This window comes from Lagenorhynchus albirostris, chromosome 6, assembly GCF_949774975.1.
Source record: "Lagenorhynchus albirostris chromosome 6, mLagAlb1.1, whole genome shotgun sequence".
Taxonomy (NCBI): Eukaryota; Metazoa; Chordata; class Mammalia; order Artiodactyla; family Delphinidae; genus Lagenorhynchus; species Lagenorhynchus albirostris.
In genome coordinates, this window is record NC_083100.1 from 61,809,211 (window position 1) to 61,827,326 (window position 18,116).

At 41.4% G+C, this 18,116-nt stretch overlaps 1 protein-coding gene across 1 annotated transcript in view; it reads right to left on the minus strand.

Annotated features, from left to right (window-relative positions):
• MYO3B (myosin IIIB) overlaps positions 1–18,116 on the minus strand; it is a 388,019-nt gene that overhangs the window by 200,594 nt on the left and 169,309 nt on the right. Inside the window, exons 11-15 of the mRNA XM_060151181.1 lie at positions 8,830–8,926; positions 7,735–7,851; positions 7,114–7,218; positions 4,641–4,724; positions 3,397–3,599 (exon numbers count right to left, since the gene is read on the minus strand). Of these exons, the coding sequence (XP_060007164.1) occupies positions 3,397–3,599; positions 4,641–4,724; positions 7,114–7,218; positions 7,735–7,851; positions 8,830–8,926 (606 nt within the window). The remainder of the gene's footprint in view (positions 1–3,396; positions 3,600–4,640; positions 4,725–7,113; positions 7,219–7,734; positions 7,852–8,829; positions 8,927–18,116) is intronic.

The following is an 18,116-nucleotide window of genomic DNA, read 5'->3' on the forward strand; positions in this document are numbered from 1 at the left end:
CTGTGGAAGAAACCTGTCTTCCTTCTACTCCTTGTCCCTATCTGTGACAAGGGCCCCACTCTTTTCTTCAGCATCTCCTGGATATCCTAGTCTTCTTCTGGTTGTTCATCCTGTCCAAGCTCTTCTGATACATTCTTAGCTCTGCCCTGTGTTCTAGATGTCTCTACTTGCCATTTCTCACCCATTTGTTCACTCAACTAATAAGCTTATTGAGTGCCAAGCATGGCAGGCACTGCACTAGGTGCCAGGGATACAGGACTCAAAGGATTCACGCCCTCTGGAGCTTCCTTCTAGTGATGGAGTCAGATGAATCAACGGGGAAACTGGTGATGAGGGCTTTGAAAGAAACAGAGACTGAGATGAACAATGCTGTGGGGTGAGGGCCACTTGCGTCAAGTCAAGGGAAGGACTCTGGAAGGAAATGACACTAAAATCAAACTGTGAAGCATGAGAAGGGACTGGGAGGAGCTACAGAGAGAAGGGGGAGAGCATCCCCAAGAGAGGGAGCAGCGTATACGAAAAGGCTCTGAGCATGATATCCATGTAGAACAAAGGAAGGCTGGTGAGAAGCAGGTGGGCAGGGTCAGCCCACAAGGCCTTGTCAGGCCATAATGAGGATTTTGTTGATTATGCAATTAGAATTCTCTGAAGTGTCTTAAACTGTAAGTGTGTGACTAGACTGTAAGAAGTTAAGATGGATGCAAGGAGACCAATTAGGAGGATCTGGTGAGACAGTGAGTGACTGGGACAGGGTAATGGCAGGGATGATGGAGAACAAGGGTAAGCTTAAAGATATGTTCTGGAAAAACAACTAAAAGACTGTCCAGATAGAATGAATGAGGGTGGTGAGGGAAAGGGACCTGGAGGTTGCTTCCCAGTTTTCTACCTTGAGTATCTGGTGATGGTGGCAACCATTCACTGAGACGGGAAGGCCTTTACAGGGCCTCATGAACTGGTATGCCCCGCATGAATGACAGTTGTTCTTCCGCCTCCGGTAGAAGTGCAGGCATTGGCTGACCCGTCGTGGTCCTACCTTCCTATAGATTTTTGCAGATACTTCCAGCGCTCAATTCTTCCAAGCTTTGCTTACTGACATCCATCTGGTTGCAGTAACAAACATCCCAAGATCTTAGTGGCTTAACTCAATAAAGTCTTAGCTTCTTGCTAAGAGTACTTGCTCAGAGTACTTGTCTACTGAGGGTCACGGTGCAGGGGGTGGGGGGGTTGCTCATCAGAGTCACTGGGCCCGAGCTGATGGAGCAGCCACCATCTTGCACTTTGCCAGCACTCTGGAGGGTCTTTCCATTAAACGCACATTTGCCAGAACTAGTCCTATGACCATATCCAGCCACAGGGTTCCAAGAAGGAGAATCCTACCATGTGCTGGAGGAGGACAGGACCAGAAAGGTCAGACAAACAGAACTTGCACAGGTCCCATCTTCTCCTCATGCAATGTCTTCAGTCTACTTTATCCATTAGTGCTATCATATTGACTAAATTTAATAATAATAAGTTATGGTTTATTAGGTACCAATTATGTTTCAGATTCTATATTTGGTAAAAATCACATATCATCTCATTTAATTCTCATAACAGCCCTGTGAGGTTGGCTTTATCATGCCCTTTTTGCATATGAGGAAAGTAAGGTATAAGGATAGTTATATTAATAAGTGACATAGCTGTGACTGGAACCCTCCTCACATTTTCCTTATAAAAGACCACTTTACATTTGAACACAGAAAACTATAATTTCCATTCTCTCAGAGGTAGCTCCCTAAACTTTAAAATCACCCTAATTTGGGAAGAAAGAAGTAGGGACCTCATAAAAATTAATCGAGACACCACATGGAAGCTAAAATGACTGACTCTAGCCTTCGGTACATTTGTTTAATTTTTCATGTCAGTCCCTATTTTGTGAGGAAACTGCAGGTATATGATAAAAGAAGATGCTGGGGCTCTGCACCTAAAACAAGTCCTGTGGGTTCTACCTGCACAGTATCTCTCAGATGCATCAGCTCCCCTGCATCCCCATCTCCACCGCTACCGCCTCAGCGCAGGCTAACGTTCCCGCTCACATGGATTTGAAACCAGCCTCCCAGTGGTCTCATTGTCGTAACTGTACTTCTCGCATCTCCTCCAATCCATTTGCCCCACTGAAGCCAGAGCCATTATTTCATTATATCAAAATGCAAGTTGGTTTTCGAGACTCCCCTTCTTGAAAATGTCAAATGGCTTCCTATTATTGCCTTTAGAATCAGGTTCCTCAGCCTGGTTCCAAAGCCCTGCAGGACCTGGCCTCAGCCTTGTCTTTGCTCCTCTCTCCCTCCTCCCCACTCCTGTCCCCATCTCATCTCACTGGCTCACTCTTAGTGATCCTCAGATTCAACGTCTCTTACACAGGGAGCCCTCTCTTCCTGGACTAGGTTACTGCCCTTTCTCCTGTTTTACCTTCACAGCACCTTACTTTGCTTCCTGGTACTTATCACACTTGGTCTGCATTTACAGTTTTTTGTGCTTAATGCCTGCAATTCCCCTGCCACCCCATCACCCCGACCCTGGCCGCCCACCCGTCCTCCATCCCCTATCCACTCCAAGCCCCATGAACACTGGGACCTCTTCTATTTTGTTCACTCCTGCAACTCCAACAGAAAGCACAGCACTGGTACACAGTGGGAATTCAACAGATAATTACTGATTAATGCATGAAGGGAGCCAGGCCCCTGAGGAAGTCTGGTGTCCTGCAACAGTAATAAGAGTGGCTAACTCTCTGATCACATATACCAACCCACGTACTTTTTAAAGTCATTTTATATAAACAAACTCACTGATCTTCACAATAAACCCATGAGGTAGGCTCTAGTAGCATCTCCATTTCACAGAGGAGGCACAGAGAGGATAGGGGACATACCCAGGGTCACATAGTCAAGGTCAGAGCCAGCACTTGAACCAGGGGCAGTCCATGCTATTGGACTATTGCTATACTGCTCTTCTTAAAACAAAAGTTTTTTTCCTCTCTCAATCTAGGGAAAAAATGAACATGTGGAATATTCTCAGTGCTTTTTTTTTGATAGACAAGCTCAATTTTAAGGGACCTAATGATTTTTCAAAGTAACTGCATATTGTTAAATTCTACCTGGTATAACAAACTCAGGAAGAACGGGCATACCTATCCCAGTGTAATTCCACCCAGCCCTTTCTACTCTGCTTGTAAATATCTTTTAGGTTAGAAGTCACCACTTATCCTCTGCTTAAATAATTCCTTGCTCTTGGGGAGGCTGGGGGTGGGGATGGTGGGCAAGGATGCTAAGAACAAGGGTGAATGGAGCCATGAAAATTCCCAAAGCCGCGCAGTCTATATTGCAGCGCAAAGCCAGAGCAAGAAAATAGTGCACCTACGCTGCCTGTTTTATAACTCTGGATTTTTCAAGGAGATATTCAGAAATTCTTGCCCCCATCACAGCTCCAGTTGGTGTAAACATCATTTCCAGATATTTTCCAAAACGGCTGGAATTGTCATTGATGGCAGTGCATGCATTTCCAAAGGCTTCCACCAGAGAGTTGACTTGCAGAATTTTCTCTCTCAAGGTCTGATTATTTGCCTGTGCCAAACAAGAACAGTCAGGAGGAGCCTCCAGAAACATTACTTCAATAGAGCTGCCACGCAAGGTCCACCCACACCACCCAGCCCACAGATTTCACATTTATCCTCTGGGGGAAAAACTCCATTTGGGGAAATTAGCATCAATCACCAGCATTGTTTTCTCCAATGAGCATTTCCCCAGATGTATAAGCATCAGATGAGGCTAGATTAGGTCATTAGTTTTTACAACCAACTACACTTCTCTTAAAATTCTTGACAGATAAAATGCCTGAAGAGCTTAGAAAGAATTTTTTTTTTGGTGGTACGCGGGCCTCTCACTGTTGTGGCCTCTCCCGTTGCGGAGCACAGGCTCCGGACGCGCAGCCTCCGCGGCCATGGCTCACGGGCCCAGCCGCTCTGCGGCATGTGGGATCTTCCTGGACCGGGGCACGAACCTGTGTCCCCTGCATCGGCAGGCGGACCCCCAACCACTGCGCCACCAAGGAAGCCCAGAAAGAATTTTAAATAGAGAGATACCATCACTTTTCTGTTATTCACTATAATATTCAATAAACCTCATCTGTAAAAAAGACTCTTAAATTTGTTCTTAGTCTCCTAATACACTAATTCTGAGTATAAGCAACTGCTAGGGTATCTTTAAAGCTAACCCTTTGATGCCCATTTCCCCACGCTGAGAATTTCCATTTCCCTCAACTTTTGTTCAGAGAGCTCTATTTCCGACCCTTTAATCACCTTAGTGGCGCTCCCTGCTCCTGCTCCTAATGTTTAACCACTTTTACTACTTAATGGCTGAATGTTTGTATTACATTGAAAACATGAAAAATTAATTGCCAATAATCTAGTAAATTGGTGCTGGCATTATTTTCTTCACTATGTGAAAGGTGGAGGACATGCTGACATCTTAAGAGGCCTAGCCGTTAGGAGGTGAACATTACAAAGATGGAATGTTTCTATGTAACCCCTAATAAAAACCAGTATTTCTATCATTTAGAAAATACGCAGTCCTCTAACCACGATACAGAAAGCAGGTCGTCAATACCTTTCCCAAGAAAGTCAAATGCTGAACTATCAGGTGGGCGCTTTCCGTCTTCCCAGAGCCACTTTCTCCACTGATGACAATGCACTAACAGAGAAAATGAAGTGTTGGTGAAGAATTCAAAGCACAGTAGACACCCTGTGTGTTCAGCTATGGTTTTCATATAACATCTACCACTGTATACCTTAAATCTTCACTGAGCAATATATCTTAGGAATCTTTCCATTTCAGTACACCGAGAGCTTCCTCAACCTTTTCAGTAGTTTGTCACTCCCTTATACAGATGTACCATAGTCTATTTAACCCATCCCATATTGATGGATACTTGAGATTTTCCCGATGTCATTACAAACAATACTGCAATGAATAACCTGATACGTAGGTCATTATATTTATATGCAGGTTCATTTGTAGAATAAATTCCCAGAAATGGGGTTGTTGGACCAAAAGGTAAACACATTTATAAGTTTGATAGATAATACCAAATTGCTTTCCTAAGGACTGTATCAGTATATGAAAGTGTCTGTTCTGCACCCTCACCAAATGGCTATGTTGGATTTTTGCCAGTCTGATAGGCAAAACATTATAACTCGGTACAGTTTTAATTTGCACTTCTTTTATTATGAGTGAGATTGGGCATCCTTTCATAAGTTTAAGGTCATTCATATTTTCCTTTTTTTGTGACCAGTCCATACTTTGCCTTTTTTAAAAATATATATTATTGGTCTTTTACCATTTGTTTCTAGGAGCTCTTTATGTGTATATAAAGGAGATTAGTGGGTGTGGTATAATAAAAAAACATATATTTGGTCTTTGTCTCTGGTTCCTGGCACTGAGCTCCTAAAACCCTTGGAATGTCCTGAATGATGAGAGCATCCTTTGTTATTCACAAACAAGTCCCTTTCAACCAACCCTAACTGCTCACCAAGTGGTTCAAGGTGGAGCCCAAGACAGCTTCAGGATGGGGGCTGGTTAGTAAAAAGACCAAACACATGATTTAGAGGGTGGGAAATTTCACCCCCGCCACCCCAGCTTCTGGGGAGGAGAGAAGGGCCAGAGATTGACTGAGTCATAAAAACTCTTGAACAAGATTCTGAGAGCTTCCGGTGTGAACATGTCGCAGGCCTGGGAGGATAACGCGTGGAAGCTTTACACCACTTTCCTCCCTGTGTCTTGTCCTATGCATCTCTTCCATTTGTCTGCTCCTGAGTTGTAACCTTTATAAAAACCCAGTAAACCTAAGTAAAGTGTTTTCCTGAGTTCTGTGAGTCGTTCTAGTGAATTATCAAACCTGTGGGGGGCTGTGGGAATCCCTGAATTTGCAGTCAGCCAGGAGGAAGTGTAGGTAGCCTGGGTACCCCATTCACAGCTGGTGTCTGAAGTAGGGGCAGTGTGGGGACTGAGCCCTGAGCCTGTGAGGTCTGTGCTAAATATGGATAGTTCATATCAGAATTGAATGGAACTGAATTGTTAGACAGCCAGCTGGTGTCAGGGAATTGGAGAACTGGCTGGTGTTGGTAAAGACACACATTTAGTGTCGAGAAAAAGATAACACAGTGGGGTAACTTTTTAACTTGAGAAACACATATATCGCTCTTCATTTCCTTCCTTTCTATGAATTCTATGGACATTCCACAAGTCTCTGGGAAAGGTAAGAATGTGGAGAAGCCAAGTTTCTAACACATAGTGAATCCAGGTACTCCATTTCGTAACTGGCACTATTATAATTTCAATCAGCTCCTCAGCAAATCCAAAGCTGGGACTTCACAGGTCTCAGGAAATATACACATTGTGCTGCTCTCGTAAAATTTCCCACCACATTAGATTGTTTCTATTTCAAACAGAATAAAGACAGAAGGGAAAACACACATATTGAAAGTAAAGGAAGGGCCAAAGGTTGGATATGCCACCACTGTGAATCAGAGGTCCAGAAAGTTAAAACGTATGGGTGAGCTTTGTGTTTAACTAGCACTGAGTTTAAGATTTGTTCAGTTTTTACCCAATTCATCACAATTTCTCAGCAGCTAAACAGTGTGGTGCAGAAGCACTATCAACCTGTGTGCAGTATTTCATACAAAAAGGACTGGACCATGAAATTTCTGAGACCTTCACTGGAAAGAACTTCATGTCCGTCATTCTCCATCCCATTTTTATGACAGTCATTGCCACGTCATCAGGTTTGTGTTAGCTCTATGTTCTTATATTCATATTAGGATTATCCTTATTATATTTTCCCAGGGGAAGTGAGAGCCCTTGTTAAGGACGTTTCACATTCCTTGAAAAGGGTTTTCAAGTTTTCCTGCTACTCTGGCTTTATCACTGTTCCTGTTCCCCTGAGCTACTATTTTACTGCCTATTTCCTTGAGTCAGCACCAGCAACCAGAATGGAAAGTTTTTAGGGAGACTTAAGAGCTGCAGAGGAGGACAGAACACATCCTACTGTGGGACTCGGTGGGGAAGGGCAGTAAGTTCTTACCTGGTCTTTGTTGAAAGTAACCATGCATTGGTAAGCAGCATCTGCTGATGCAAATATGTGGGGGGGATTTGAGGCACGTTTCACTCCATGATAAAGTCTGGAAAACTGAAAAACGTTAACTTAAAGAACTCTTCTAATGTCCCAGTACCTTTTTGCCCACAAAACCAAGGCTTCGTCACTTATTAGGAGAATTGTGGCATCAGGGAGGCTGTAGAGCTGAGGCTCTGGAGTCTATAGAGCTGACTTCAAATCCCAATTCTTCACTTACTGGCTTCCTAAGCTTGTGGAAGGGCATTAACTTCACTATGCTAAGTGTCCTCATCTGCCAAACAGGCTTAATAATATTACCTGTCACACAGGTTCGTGAGAGGTAAACAAGGTAACCCAGTGCCTGGTATATGGTGAGCACTAAATAAATGTTAGCTGTTTTGTTACATATTAACTTAAAAAGTTACCCCCAAAATGTAACAATTCCATCTGTGTTGCATTATTATCTTCAGTTTGGAGTGTGTACACCCCTAGGATGACATAATTTTATTCTCATTTTTTCTCCCTTTTCATTTTCCCTTGAGATTTCACATTTCCTATTAAGGAGCACCATGCTCATAAAGGATCCCTTACCTGTGGAGAGTATATGTTTAGATTCTGGAAGGGGTTTAAGGCAATTAAGATGTCTCCAACATATGTATAAATCAGTAAGTCCACATAACGCTTCTGCAACTGATGAATAATTGTATCCTAAGAAGAGGATAAATAGTACTGAGAGTAAACACTATTTCCAGTCAAGGGAGTGATCCTTAAAATAACAACAAATGTATTCTTACGAGAATATTTTTCTCTAAAACATTAAAATAGCCCATTAAAGTCATACCCTATTGATTAGGATCCTAATTATTAGGACCCTAATGATCCTAAATGCAGTTATTTGCCTTGAAAAAAGAAAAAATTAGGAATATGCTAAAAGAATTTGGCCCACTTAGGACTTGCTAAGAGACTCTGACATATGCAACAAAGATTTTGTCTGTTATTATGAAAAACATGTCTCACCCAACCAAAATGTTCTATTTAGAATTTGATTTAATAGGTCATTACTATTAATAAAGTACAGACAAATTGTAACTTCATTTCTCAAAGCATTACACTTAAAATTTATGTGGTGGGAATGCAGAATTGAACACTTTTATATCACACTTTAGTGATTCATGCATTGCAGTTAAGGGTCCCCAGAGTTAGAATCAGCAGAAGCAGCTCCAGTGCAATTAACAGCTCTATTAAACATGCATATTTTAAATGGGGATTATCACAGTTTCCAAATTTAGAATTCAAGCTATATTAGCTTCACTATTTCCCTAAATGAAGCTCCTCTTTATGAAGAGCAAACAACTATCTTAATTTAAGGGTTAAGTTGCACTTTTCTATAAACAGAAAATAATTTCAGCTGATCTAATACATCATTTAAGCCTACAATATAAAGGCCTTTACGGGAAAAATCCAAATCCTTTTCTCGTCATCATTCAGGACATTTGGGGGACTATAAATGCACACAACACCGGATCATAGTCACAGCAACCAAATGTTCCTGAGCTTCACCCCAAGGCTATACAAACAATTAAAGTTTCAAGTGACCTTAGGAGAATATGATCTACAACAGAAAGGTCACACCACTCATGTGAAACAAATGTCATTGGTGAAAATTGTCTATTAAATATTTAGTACCTCATCCAGAACCTCGAGATTGACCAAATCATCCTCAAGGCAGTATTTTTCAGCATCTCCCACATGGTAGGGTCTTCTGGTATGCATCCTTTCATGCCTAGAAAATACAGCAAAAAGTAGGCAACAAGAACAACTCAGCCACAGTCTTACCACACAACGTGTTCAGAGACTTCAGAGAAGGGACAGGAAGAGCGAGTCCGGTCCAGGTCCCCAGCTCTCTCCCCATCACTTCAGGGCCCCCCGGGGGGAAGGGGAGCTCCAGAGCTCAAGCCTTCTGCTGCCATGAGGAGCACAGCCAAGTGGGCCCATCTAACACTTATATCTGCTTTTTTTATGTGCCCACCACAGCACTTCCTTGCATTATTTTCTGTTCAGTGTCAGGCATGTAATTCTCACTAGGGTACTTCCCTTGAGGTCCCCTCCTGCTGTCCACCAGCACCACCCCACACTTCTTGAGAAATTTTTGAAACTACAGAAAACTTCAGAGAATAATATAGCAGATACCAACGAATCGATAAATGCTTACATTTTATCTTGTTTATTTTAAATCCCTTTGGGACCCATGTTCCATCCCACTCCCCTTTCCTGAGTGACCACTATTTTGTGGGTATACTTCCAATTTAAAAATATTGGTCATACACATATATGTACCCATAATACACAGATTTGGTATGTTAAATTATAAAAATGATATCATACTGGTGGTTTCATTTTGCAAATTTACTTTTTTTCCATTCAACATCATGATTCCCCACCCCCTCCTTCTCCCATCTCTCTCTCTCTTTCCATATATATATATATATATATATATATATATATGGACCTGTGATGATACTGGGCATAAAAGGTGACAGGGATAGACACACAGACATACATACATAGAGAGAAAGACAGGGAACAAGGGAGAGAGAGAGAGAATGAGAGTGAGTGAGCAAGTGACTGTCACTTTAATCACTGGGTAATATTACATCATATAAATATGTACCAATTTCTTTATTGGTCTTGATCAACATTTAGGCTGATTCCAACTTTTTGCTACCAAAAACAAAGCAGCACTCAAGTATCTTTATGTGCATCTCCTTGTGTACATATGTGAGATTTTCTCTTGGGAGTGTACTCACCAGGCATTAAAAAAACTTCCTGCCTATTAAATTAAAAGTTACTTCCTAATCCCTATTATTGATAGATTTGAAGAAGGAGTATTTTAAGCATGGTATTAGTCATCTCCAGTGCTAGAACCAATTTTGCTGCTAATTCATATAAAAGTCCAAAGTAGATGAAACTTAATTTTACTTAATAAAGTCAAATTTATAACCTAAGTATTTTAAAATTATTATTAGACAGAACAGTTTATTCATCTGTATTCTAACATATTAGTGATGGCAAAGAAAAATCATATCTGTTTGAAAAACAGCTTTTCTTAAAAACTCAGAGCTGCTTCTATCTAGCAACTTTGCCAAATAAAACAGCAGTAGGGTACACATTTCTGGCCAAATCCTCTTCACATAAAACCCAAGCATTTTTTTCCTTTGAAGTTCACCATAAAACAAAATATTGCAACATATTTTTAATAAATTAAATTCTCATCATATTAAATTCAGCTAGTTTATCTCCTTCCTAAATTTATATCTTGCAATCGTATGAAACAGTCTATGTTAGAGTTTATTTCAAGCATCTTTTGACAAAGAAAGTCAGGAATTTTTAAAAAATCCACAGCTCTGGTTCGGGTCAAGATGAAGTAAGCACTCTCCATTCTGTCTCTCCATTGAATGCAACTAAATACCTTGGACAGAATGCATGGTACTCTGAGAAGTATATGGTAACAGGCTGACCGGGGGAATCAGAATTCAAAATATCACTGAGTCAAAGGTGAGTTTCCTGAGATTTTTTTTTTTCTTCCAGTAACTCCTGACCTGGACTTGAAGTCAGCCTGAACTGCATATAGGGATGTCAAGTTGCACGCTGGATGACATTTTTACAGCCAACTAAAAGTGGAAGCATTGACAAACCTCACTTGCAATATCACAAATAAACTCTAGTAGAAAGTCGTGACTATAACTGTGAACATGTACAATGCAATACCACCAGGATCGAAACTGTTATCTTCTGAACCCTGAAGAGCTTATCTGTATATCTATCTCACAGATTTAACCTCCAGGAATCATGCAGATGTTGTCTGCAAATCTGAGCTTGCAAGGTATTTCCACTCTGATACAGACCACTTCATTTTCTCACTCAGGGAAAAAAATATATATTCCAGCCCTATCTCAGTATTCCCCAACTAGTGTTCTTCTGAAACTGCTACCTGCTTCATTTTCCTGCTTTGGCTATAGTGTTTGGAGAGAATGAAGAGAAAAAAATTATTTATTCCAATTTTTATCTTTTTTAATTTACATTATCCTAGAGTACATATATTTATTAAAAGTGTTACATTGTTTTATATTTGTCTATTTTTAGTTGAAATTAAAAGAAATTTGGTTTAAATGTTTTTACAGTTTTCTTGAGTTAAATAATTTGTTGTCACCAGTAACCCTCAACTTAAATTTCCTTTAAATTCACAAGCTCCACCTAGTGCCTTACTTGAGAATAGCACCTATTATCAATTCTTGCTGAAGAATTCCTTGTTTAATGTGAAAATTACAGATTTCCAACTAAAAACTTCGGATTGAGTATTCCAAAGCTTAGAGGAATGAAGAGATAGGTAAATGGTTGGGTAAAGCAAAAGGCATTCTATTAAATTAAGAGTATATGGTAAGGTATTATAGTTTTGATGATTTAGAAGATATTTTCAAATCCCAACAAAGTCTATACTGCTTTTTGCTAGATTTTCTATTTGTTTTCATGAAGCCCTAAGTATGTTGTCTGCCAATCCTGGTTTCCCAGACAAATGGAGTTTTGGGGTTAGAGCTTAGAGAGGATGAGACTCAAAGCCCTGGCTTAGGCTGGTTCTTGGAGTTTGGGTTTGGTGTGGTGTGGGGCAGCTAGTGGTGAGAAGGGTTGACCTAAGGATCCAGGGATCAGGAAAAGGGGAAACTGGTGTCTGAGTCCCCAGTTCAAGTAAGGTGGGAATGAGGGCAATTCTGAAACATCAGGTCTAAGGCAATGGGTGGAGAATAAGAACTGGATCTTAAGAGTCGGTGAGACAGAGCCAGAGGTGGAGACTGGGAGCTCCCCTAAAACAACAGTGGGCACAGATGAGATAGAGGATTGGGGATTGTGGGGATGTCTTAGGTCCAGCCCATGAGGGGGGAAAGAAGCTGTAGAAGGTACCAGGTTTGTTCAGACACTGGAGGAATAAAGTCCTAAAGTGCTGTTGGCTTCACTATAATCTAATCTCTACACCTGCATTATGGTTAAAACCATTTCTGGGAGTTCTCTTTGATATCTCATCACTGGGCCTGCAGACTTCTTTGTTTGAGCTACTGGCCCTATGAATAATATTGACAAAATATTATATATTTTGTCCAAAAGTGATTCCTTAATCCCTTAGCCTGTTCCTGTCTGTCAACTTTGCCTGTGGAAGCAGTAACATCCACGTAGGTAGGTCCACACAGGGCTGCAGGAGCTTCACGTAGGTATGGCAGGAGGCATTCTTCCCTTCATGCCCAACTATGTTGAAGAACAAAGCATAGAAGGAAGGCCTCTAAATTATAATTCAAGGGTAGGAAGGAAACAAAATCTTTATTTTGTAAGAACAGCCGGTTCTTATTAGTAGCCCATTTTATACACATCAGTGTATACATGTCAATCCCAATCGCCCAATTCATCACACCACCACCCCACTCCCTGCCGCTTTCTCCCCTTGGTGTCCATACGTTTGTTCTCTACATCTGCGTCTCTATTTCTGCCTTGCAAACCGGTTCATCTGTACCATATTTCTAGGTTCCACATATATGTGTTAATATACGATATTTAAAACAAAATCTTTTAGTCTAAAAATGACAGGGGATGTGCTAGTGAGAGGTGAAACTCTGCACTGAAAAATGCCTGATGGTCTTTTAGACGGTCGTCCTATGGCAGGAGGACCATTGGGAAGGCCACCTCTACCTCCACTCCTCTACACTCAGGATCAGAGCCCTTCCCTCCATCCAAGAGTGGAACCAAGAGTGGAACCGGAAGGAGTGGAAAATGACTAACACTCCCACCAGATCCCAGATAAATAAGTAAAACCTGTTGGGGGCGGAGAAAAAAGGAGTAAAGAAAAGGAGTAAGGGAGAGGGTCCAGGCTCAAAGGTGGTGGTCCTTACGAGTCTAAGACAAAGGCTTCTGCGGCCACGTACAAAGCTCAGGAACAAGTTGACAATTTGGATAGATTAGAGGGACCATTCCCTTATCACCACATTCAACGGATCTCATATAGTAAGGAAAATATTACTCAAAATTGGGGATAGAGTACTATTACTCCAACAAAGGTAGTGATGTTGAATATTTCTTCCAAATCATTATTTCCATTTCAGTGTACCTCTTGATAACAGAGTGGATGAAAGAGAACTTTACTGTAATCACATAATCATGGACCTAGCATGAGGAAAATAACGGCAAACCATCTAGGTGTAACACCATCCTACTGAGATCCAAATATGAGTAAAGTTACCACCTAGATAACTTTAACTACATGAGCTCGATCTTGATCTGAAATTTAAGCTTATAGTTATCAAACAAACATTATAATACATAGATTAAAAATACAAGAATTATTTGGGTGGAAATCTCTATAGTATCTCCCTGTTTTTTCATCCAAGCATTGTTTTTGACCAGAATTTCAATAGATCAGCATCTTATCAATTATATTAAGTGTATTTGATATAGCTATCTTCTCTAGGCAGCAAGAATCAGTGACACCAGCAGAAAATTAAATATTAATTCACTCATTCAGTTATAGATAGAGATAGATAGCAGATTACATCAGGGTATAGATTTATTTCTTGTCTGTTAGGAAAACAGGAAAATCCGTAACCTGCTATGTGGCAAGCGTCTTCAGCATTTGATGAAGTAATCATTCAAAAGTCATTCATTTGCACAGGATTCCAAGAACCCAACAGTGTATGTAATGTGATGTATGTGTATATATGTGTGTGGGGGGTGCATGTTTGCAGGTAAAAGAGGAAGCGAGAGCAAGACTTACTAGGGAAAGCTCAGCAGTGAAGCAGTGACAAACCTGTTTTAAGGGCCACTGCTGCTGGTTGAAAAGAAATCAGAAAAGCTGAGGTCATTGTTTTAATCAGCCTCAGGCAAACAGCAAGGGTAGAATCAAAATCCATTAAACAGAGCAGGAAACAACCAGCAACTTAATTGTTCTACCAAGTAATACTTGGTAGTAGACCCTTGGCATTTGAGGGTTTAATATTTGTGGTTTCAGCTAGTCCCAAACCACCCACAGGGGAACAAACAACGTGCTGGGTTTTGCAATTTTCCTGAGGCTAGAAGTTGAGTCCATGATGGGAGGTTGGAAGGTGGGAGTAGGTCGGGTCACAGCACAGCCAACCTGCGCTTTCCCTGCCTCTACTCTAATTGCAGACAGAGGTTTTGCTCTTTACCCACTAACCCTTGTGAAGTGATTTTTTAAAAAGCATGTTTTCATGTCGACGTCTCTAACTCTGATAGTGACATGATATACCAGATAATATTGATGAATTCAGGGATTTGCAAAGGTAATTTGGGGAAAAATTCCTTTTGAAAGTCAAAGAAATGGGAGCTGATGTGAAGGAAATGACCACATTGTTTAACAGCATCCCTGACAGGTTAAGTAAAAATGTAGCCCTAAACTATTGTTCACCGAATATTAGGGCTATGTGACTTCCTCTGAGAGAGTCAGCCTTGGATGCATAACCTCTCTACTGTTTCTGAGTCAAACATATGCTATAGAAAAATTATAAATTACTGGAAAAACTTAAATTCCGATGGTTTCACTCATTCAATCAGCATCAGGAAATGGTATCAAACCTCAAATAGTACAATGTCACTTCCCCATAGGCGCCTCATATACATAATGTGCAATGGGAATGGATCACAGTCTGGCTGTCCCAAAAAACTGCACCATTCAGAAGAGCTAGAACACTTACACCAGGAGAGGAGCCGTAGGGCCTCACCACTCAAGCTCTTCTTTATACTGTGAATGAAAAATATTGGCTGCCTTATCAGTGAACAGAGGATGTGCAGCCATCAAGCCATCACATTACAGCATCTCCAAAGATGAGTCCTGAGGGAACTGAGGATGGAAACAGGATGCCTGATGCCCACCATTTAGCAGTCAACTGCCGCAGCCATCCCCCCGACGGTGCACCGCGAGGAGACTCAGGACGTGAGAGCACAGGCTACTGGCCCCAGATAGCTGAGGTACATATCAAAGGAATGATTCCAGGGAGCCCAGACTCTTGCATCTTCCCATATACAGAAAAGAGCTAAATTCCTTAACTTGAGATATCTGGTTTTCTTTAAGTAACAATCAACCACCTGGTCTTTGCTGCAAAAAAACTCCTACAATATCCTGGCTCCCCGCCTTGCATCTTCAGAGCAGTCTCCCAGAGTTATGAGATGCTGTGTCCCAGTTTTGATGCTTAAGTCCTCAGTTTTGTCCACCGAATAAAACGTAACTCTCAACTTTTAGGTTGTGCATTTTTTTTTCAGTCAACAATACACAGTACAGTTTCTGCTCTATTGTGAATGAGCTCCCCATGATTCCTAGCCTTATTCCTGAATACGTGTCTATTTCCTCATCATAACAGGAATGGACCATTTCCCCATAATGTTCCTGCCTCATTCCACCTTCCATCCACTCGTGGTGAGGGGGTGGGGAAAAGAGTGTCCTCCTTGCTCGCCTCTGCCTTTTTCCATCCATTGTTCTCCCTAACCAATCTCTACCTTTAAAAAGTTCGTATCACCCTCTCGTACCATCTTCTCCAGCACTTGACCCCCATTTTCCTTTCTCTCTACTCCTTCCCCTAATTCCAGTCTGTGGTTTTCCCATACCCTACCAATCACTTTGTTAATTCTTCTCACGTTCTAATTTCAAGATTCCTCTGTCAATTCTTCAAAAACTTTTCTTTCTCCTCCACTGAAGTTGTTCACAAGTTCAGCTATGACTAATTCCCAATAATCTCTCAAAAGTTCCCGAGGACTCAGTTCTACAATCTCTTTTCTCACCATCCTCTCACTGAATCTGCTTTTTGTCTTCATTGTAACTGCCAGTCCCCTGACCCAGACCCACATTCAAAGCCAATAAGCCACTCTGGCTTCACTTTCTTCCAAATCTCCGAAAAGACCTCAAGGATACTCTCCTACTCAGATTCTCTTGCTCCCGTGTCCACCCATCAATGTCCATCCAAGCCAGTCTCCAGCCTGAAGAAGACCACAGTATCTGCTTTCTCTACTCCTACTCCTGTGGCTAAGAATTGGTAGAGATGATAGATGGAAAAGGTGATGGTGTTGATGGTACAATTTTTCAGAGGTTCTAATGCCAAATGCTCTCCTGAATGCTCTACATGCATTATCTTAAACACAGATTAACTTCACTACAATGTAATGCTATTCAGTTAAGTTCCACCTGGGTTTTCTGTGCTATTGAGCAATCGTTATGTCCACCTTTAATGAACCCTTTATCATATTCCTCATAGCGGCTATTTCAAAGATTTAACACTTCCCTGGAGTCCACAGCTCACTCCCAACTTTGAGACCATGTTGCTTACTTTTTTTCGGAAAGCTAAAGGCCATTCAACATGAGTTTCCTCATAGTATCTCCTCTGCCTCTTGCCCCTACCCCTCAAATTTTCTGGATATCCTCATCTAACCTTTCTGTGTCTTTCCCAACCTAGAGGTTCTTTCTAAGTTCAATCTTCCTCTTAGGTGCTTGATCTCCCTCCCTCTTGCTTCCTCTGTTACCTTCTCTCTATTTTCAATGTCTCCCTCTATATAAGATCCTCCCCTTCACCTATCCAAGTTCTTCCCCATCCTTTAAGAACCTGCATTCTTCTCTGCAACCCCCTGAAAATATCAACTTCTTTCGCCCCTGGAGAAAGTACTAAAGAGGACAGAACATTCCCTGCCTTTACAAGAACAGTAAAACAGTAAAAACACAGTAAAAAAATCTCCCCCTGTAGGCTGTAGTTCTCATTTCTCTGCATTAGCTCTCAAAACTAAACAAGTCTCTGCAGCTGGGGGTCCCAGGACTGTTTGGACCATTGAAGAACACTTCTTTGGGCAGAAAGCTGGAAGCTTTGTGTAATATCTGGAAGTACATGGCATTGCATAGGCTATGCATGGCATTTGATAGGATATGAAGAGGAAGCAAAGTAAGTCTTTTTACTGGTCTCTGTCTCTAAGTGTCTTGCAATTTCTGTTTGGTTACAGTATGAACCAGGGTTGGGAGGCAGCCAATTCAGGTAGACCCTGTGACGCTTCTCTCTTTCCCTAATCTCTCTCATCCAATTCACCACTAAGTCTTTGACAATACCATTACCTTAATACCTTCTGTTATTTACAATTGCCACAATCTGCTCTCACTAGCCTCCCTAGCTCCAGCCTTGCCCAGCTCCATTTCATTCTCCACACTGCAATCAGAACAATCTTCCTAAAGCACATCTCTGCTTGAAATCCTTCTGTGGCTCTCAAGTGTCTAAGGAACAAATCCAAGCTCCTTAGCCCATCATGCCCTGGCCCCTTCCTGCCTTGTTTCTCCCTCCCCACGTCCCATGCCAAGCTCCAGCAATGCCAGCTAATTGTTCACCAAATCCCCTAAGCTGTCTCCAGCCTCTGTGCCTTTACCCTTTGCTCATTCTTTCCTCCACGTGGAATAACCCCCCCTTCCCCAACTATCTTCTATTCGTTCTTCAGGACAGTTCAAGGATCACCTTCCCACCAGTTTCCAGGGTCTACCCTTCCCAGGTACTCTGGGAGGTACTCCGGGCAACCCTCTATCCAGGTACTTTTCATGCTGAGCTCTTCTCATCTGATTCTTGTCTGTTTCACACATTGGACTATTAGCTCTTTATCAGGAACTGTATCTGATTTCCTCTGTTCGGCAGAGGGCTTGACACATACACACATATAAATATTTCTGGAATGAATAAATGAATAAATTAGATTTTAAATAAGAGACAGAAATTTATATTTTTAACATTTAGTATCTCAGTACTGTTTATTTTCATGATGTTGTTTGGTAATAGAGATGAATTTGCACAGATTAAGGCTGAAAGAAACGGAGGACTGAATTAAACAGACCACAACATATACAACTTCTACAACTACTGCTACCATTGACTGAGGTTTAACTCTGTTATCAACATTAAGTT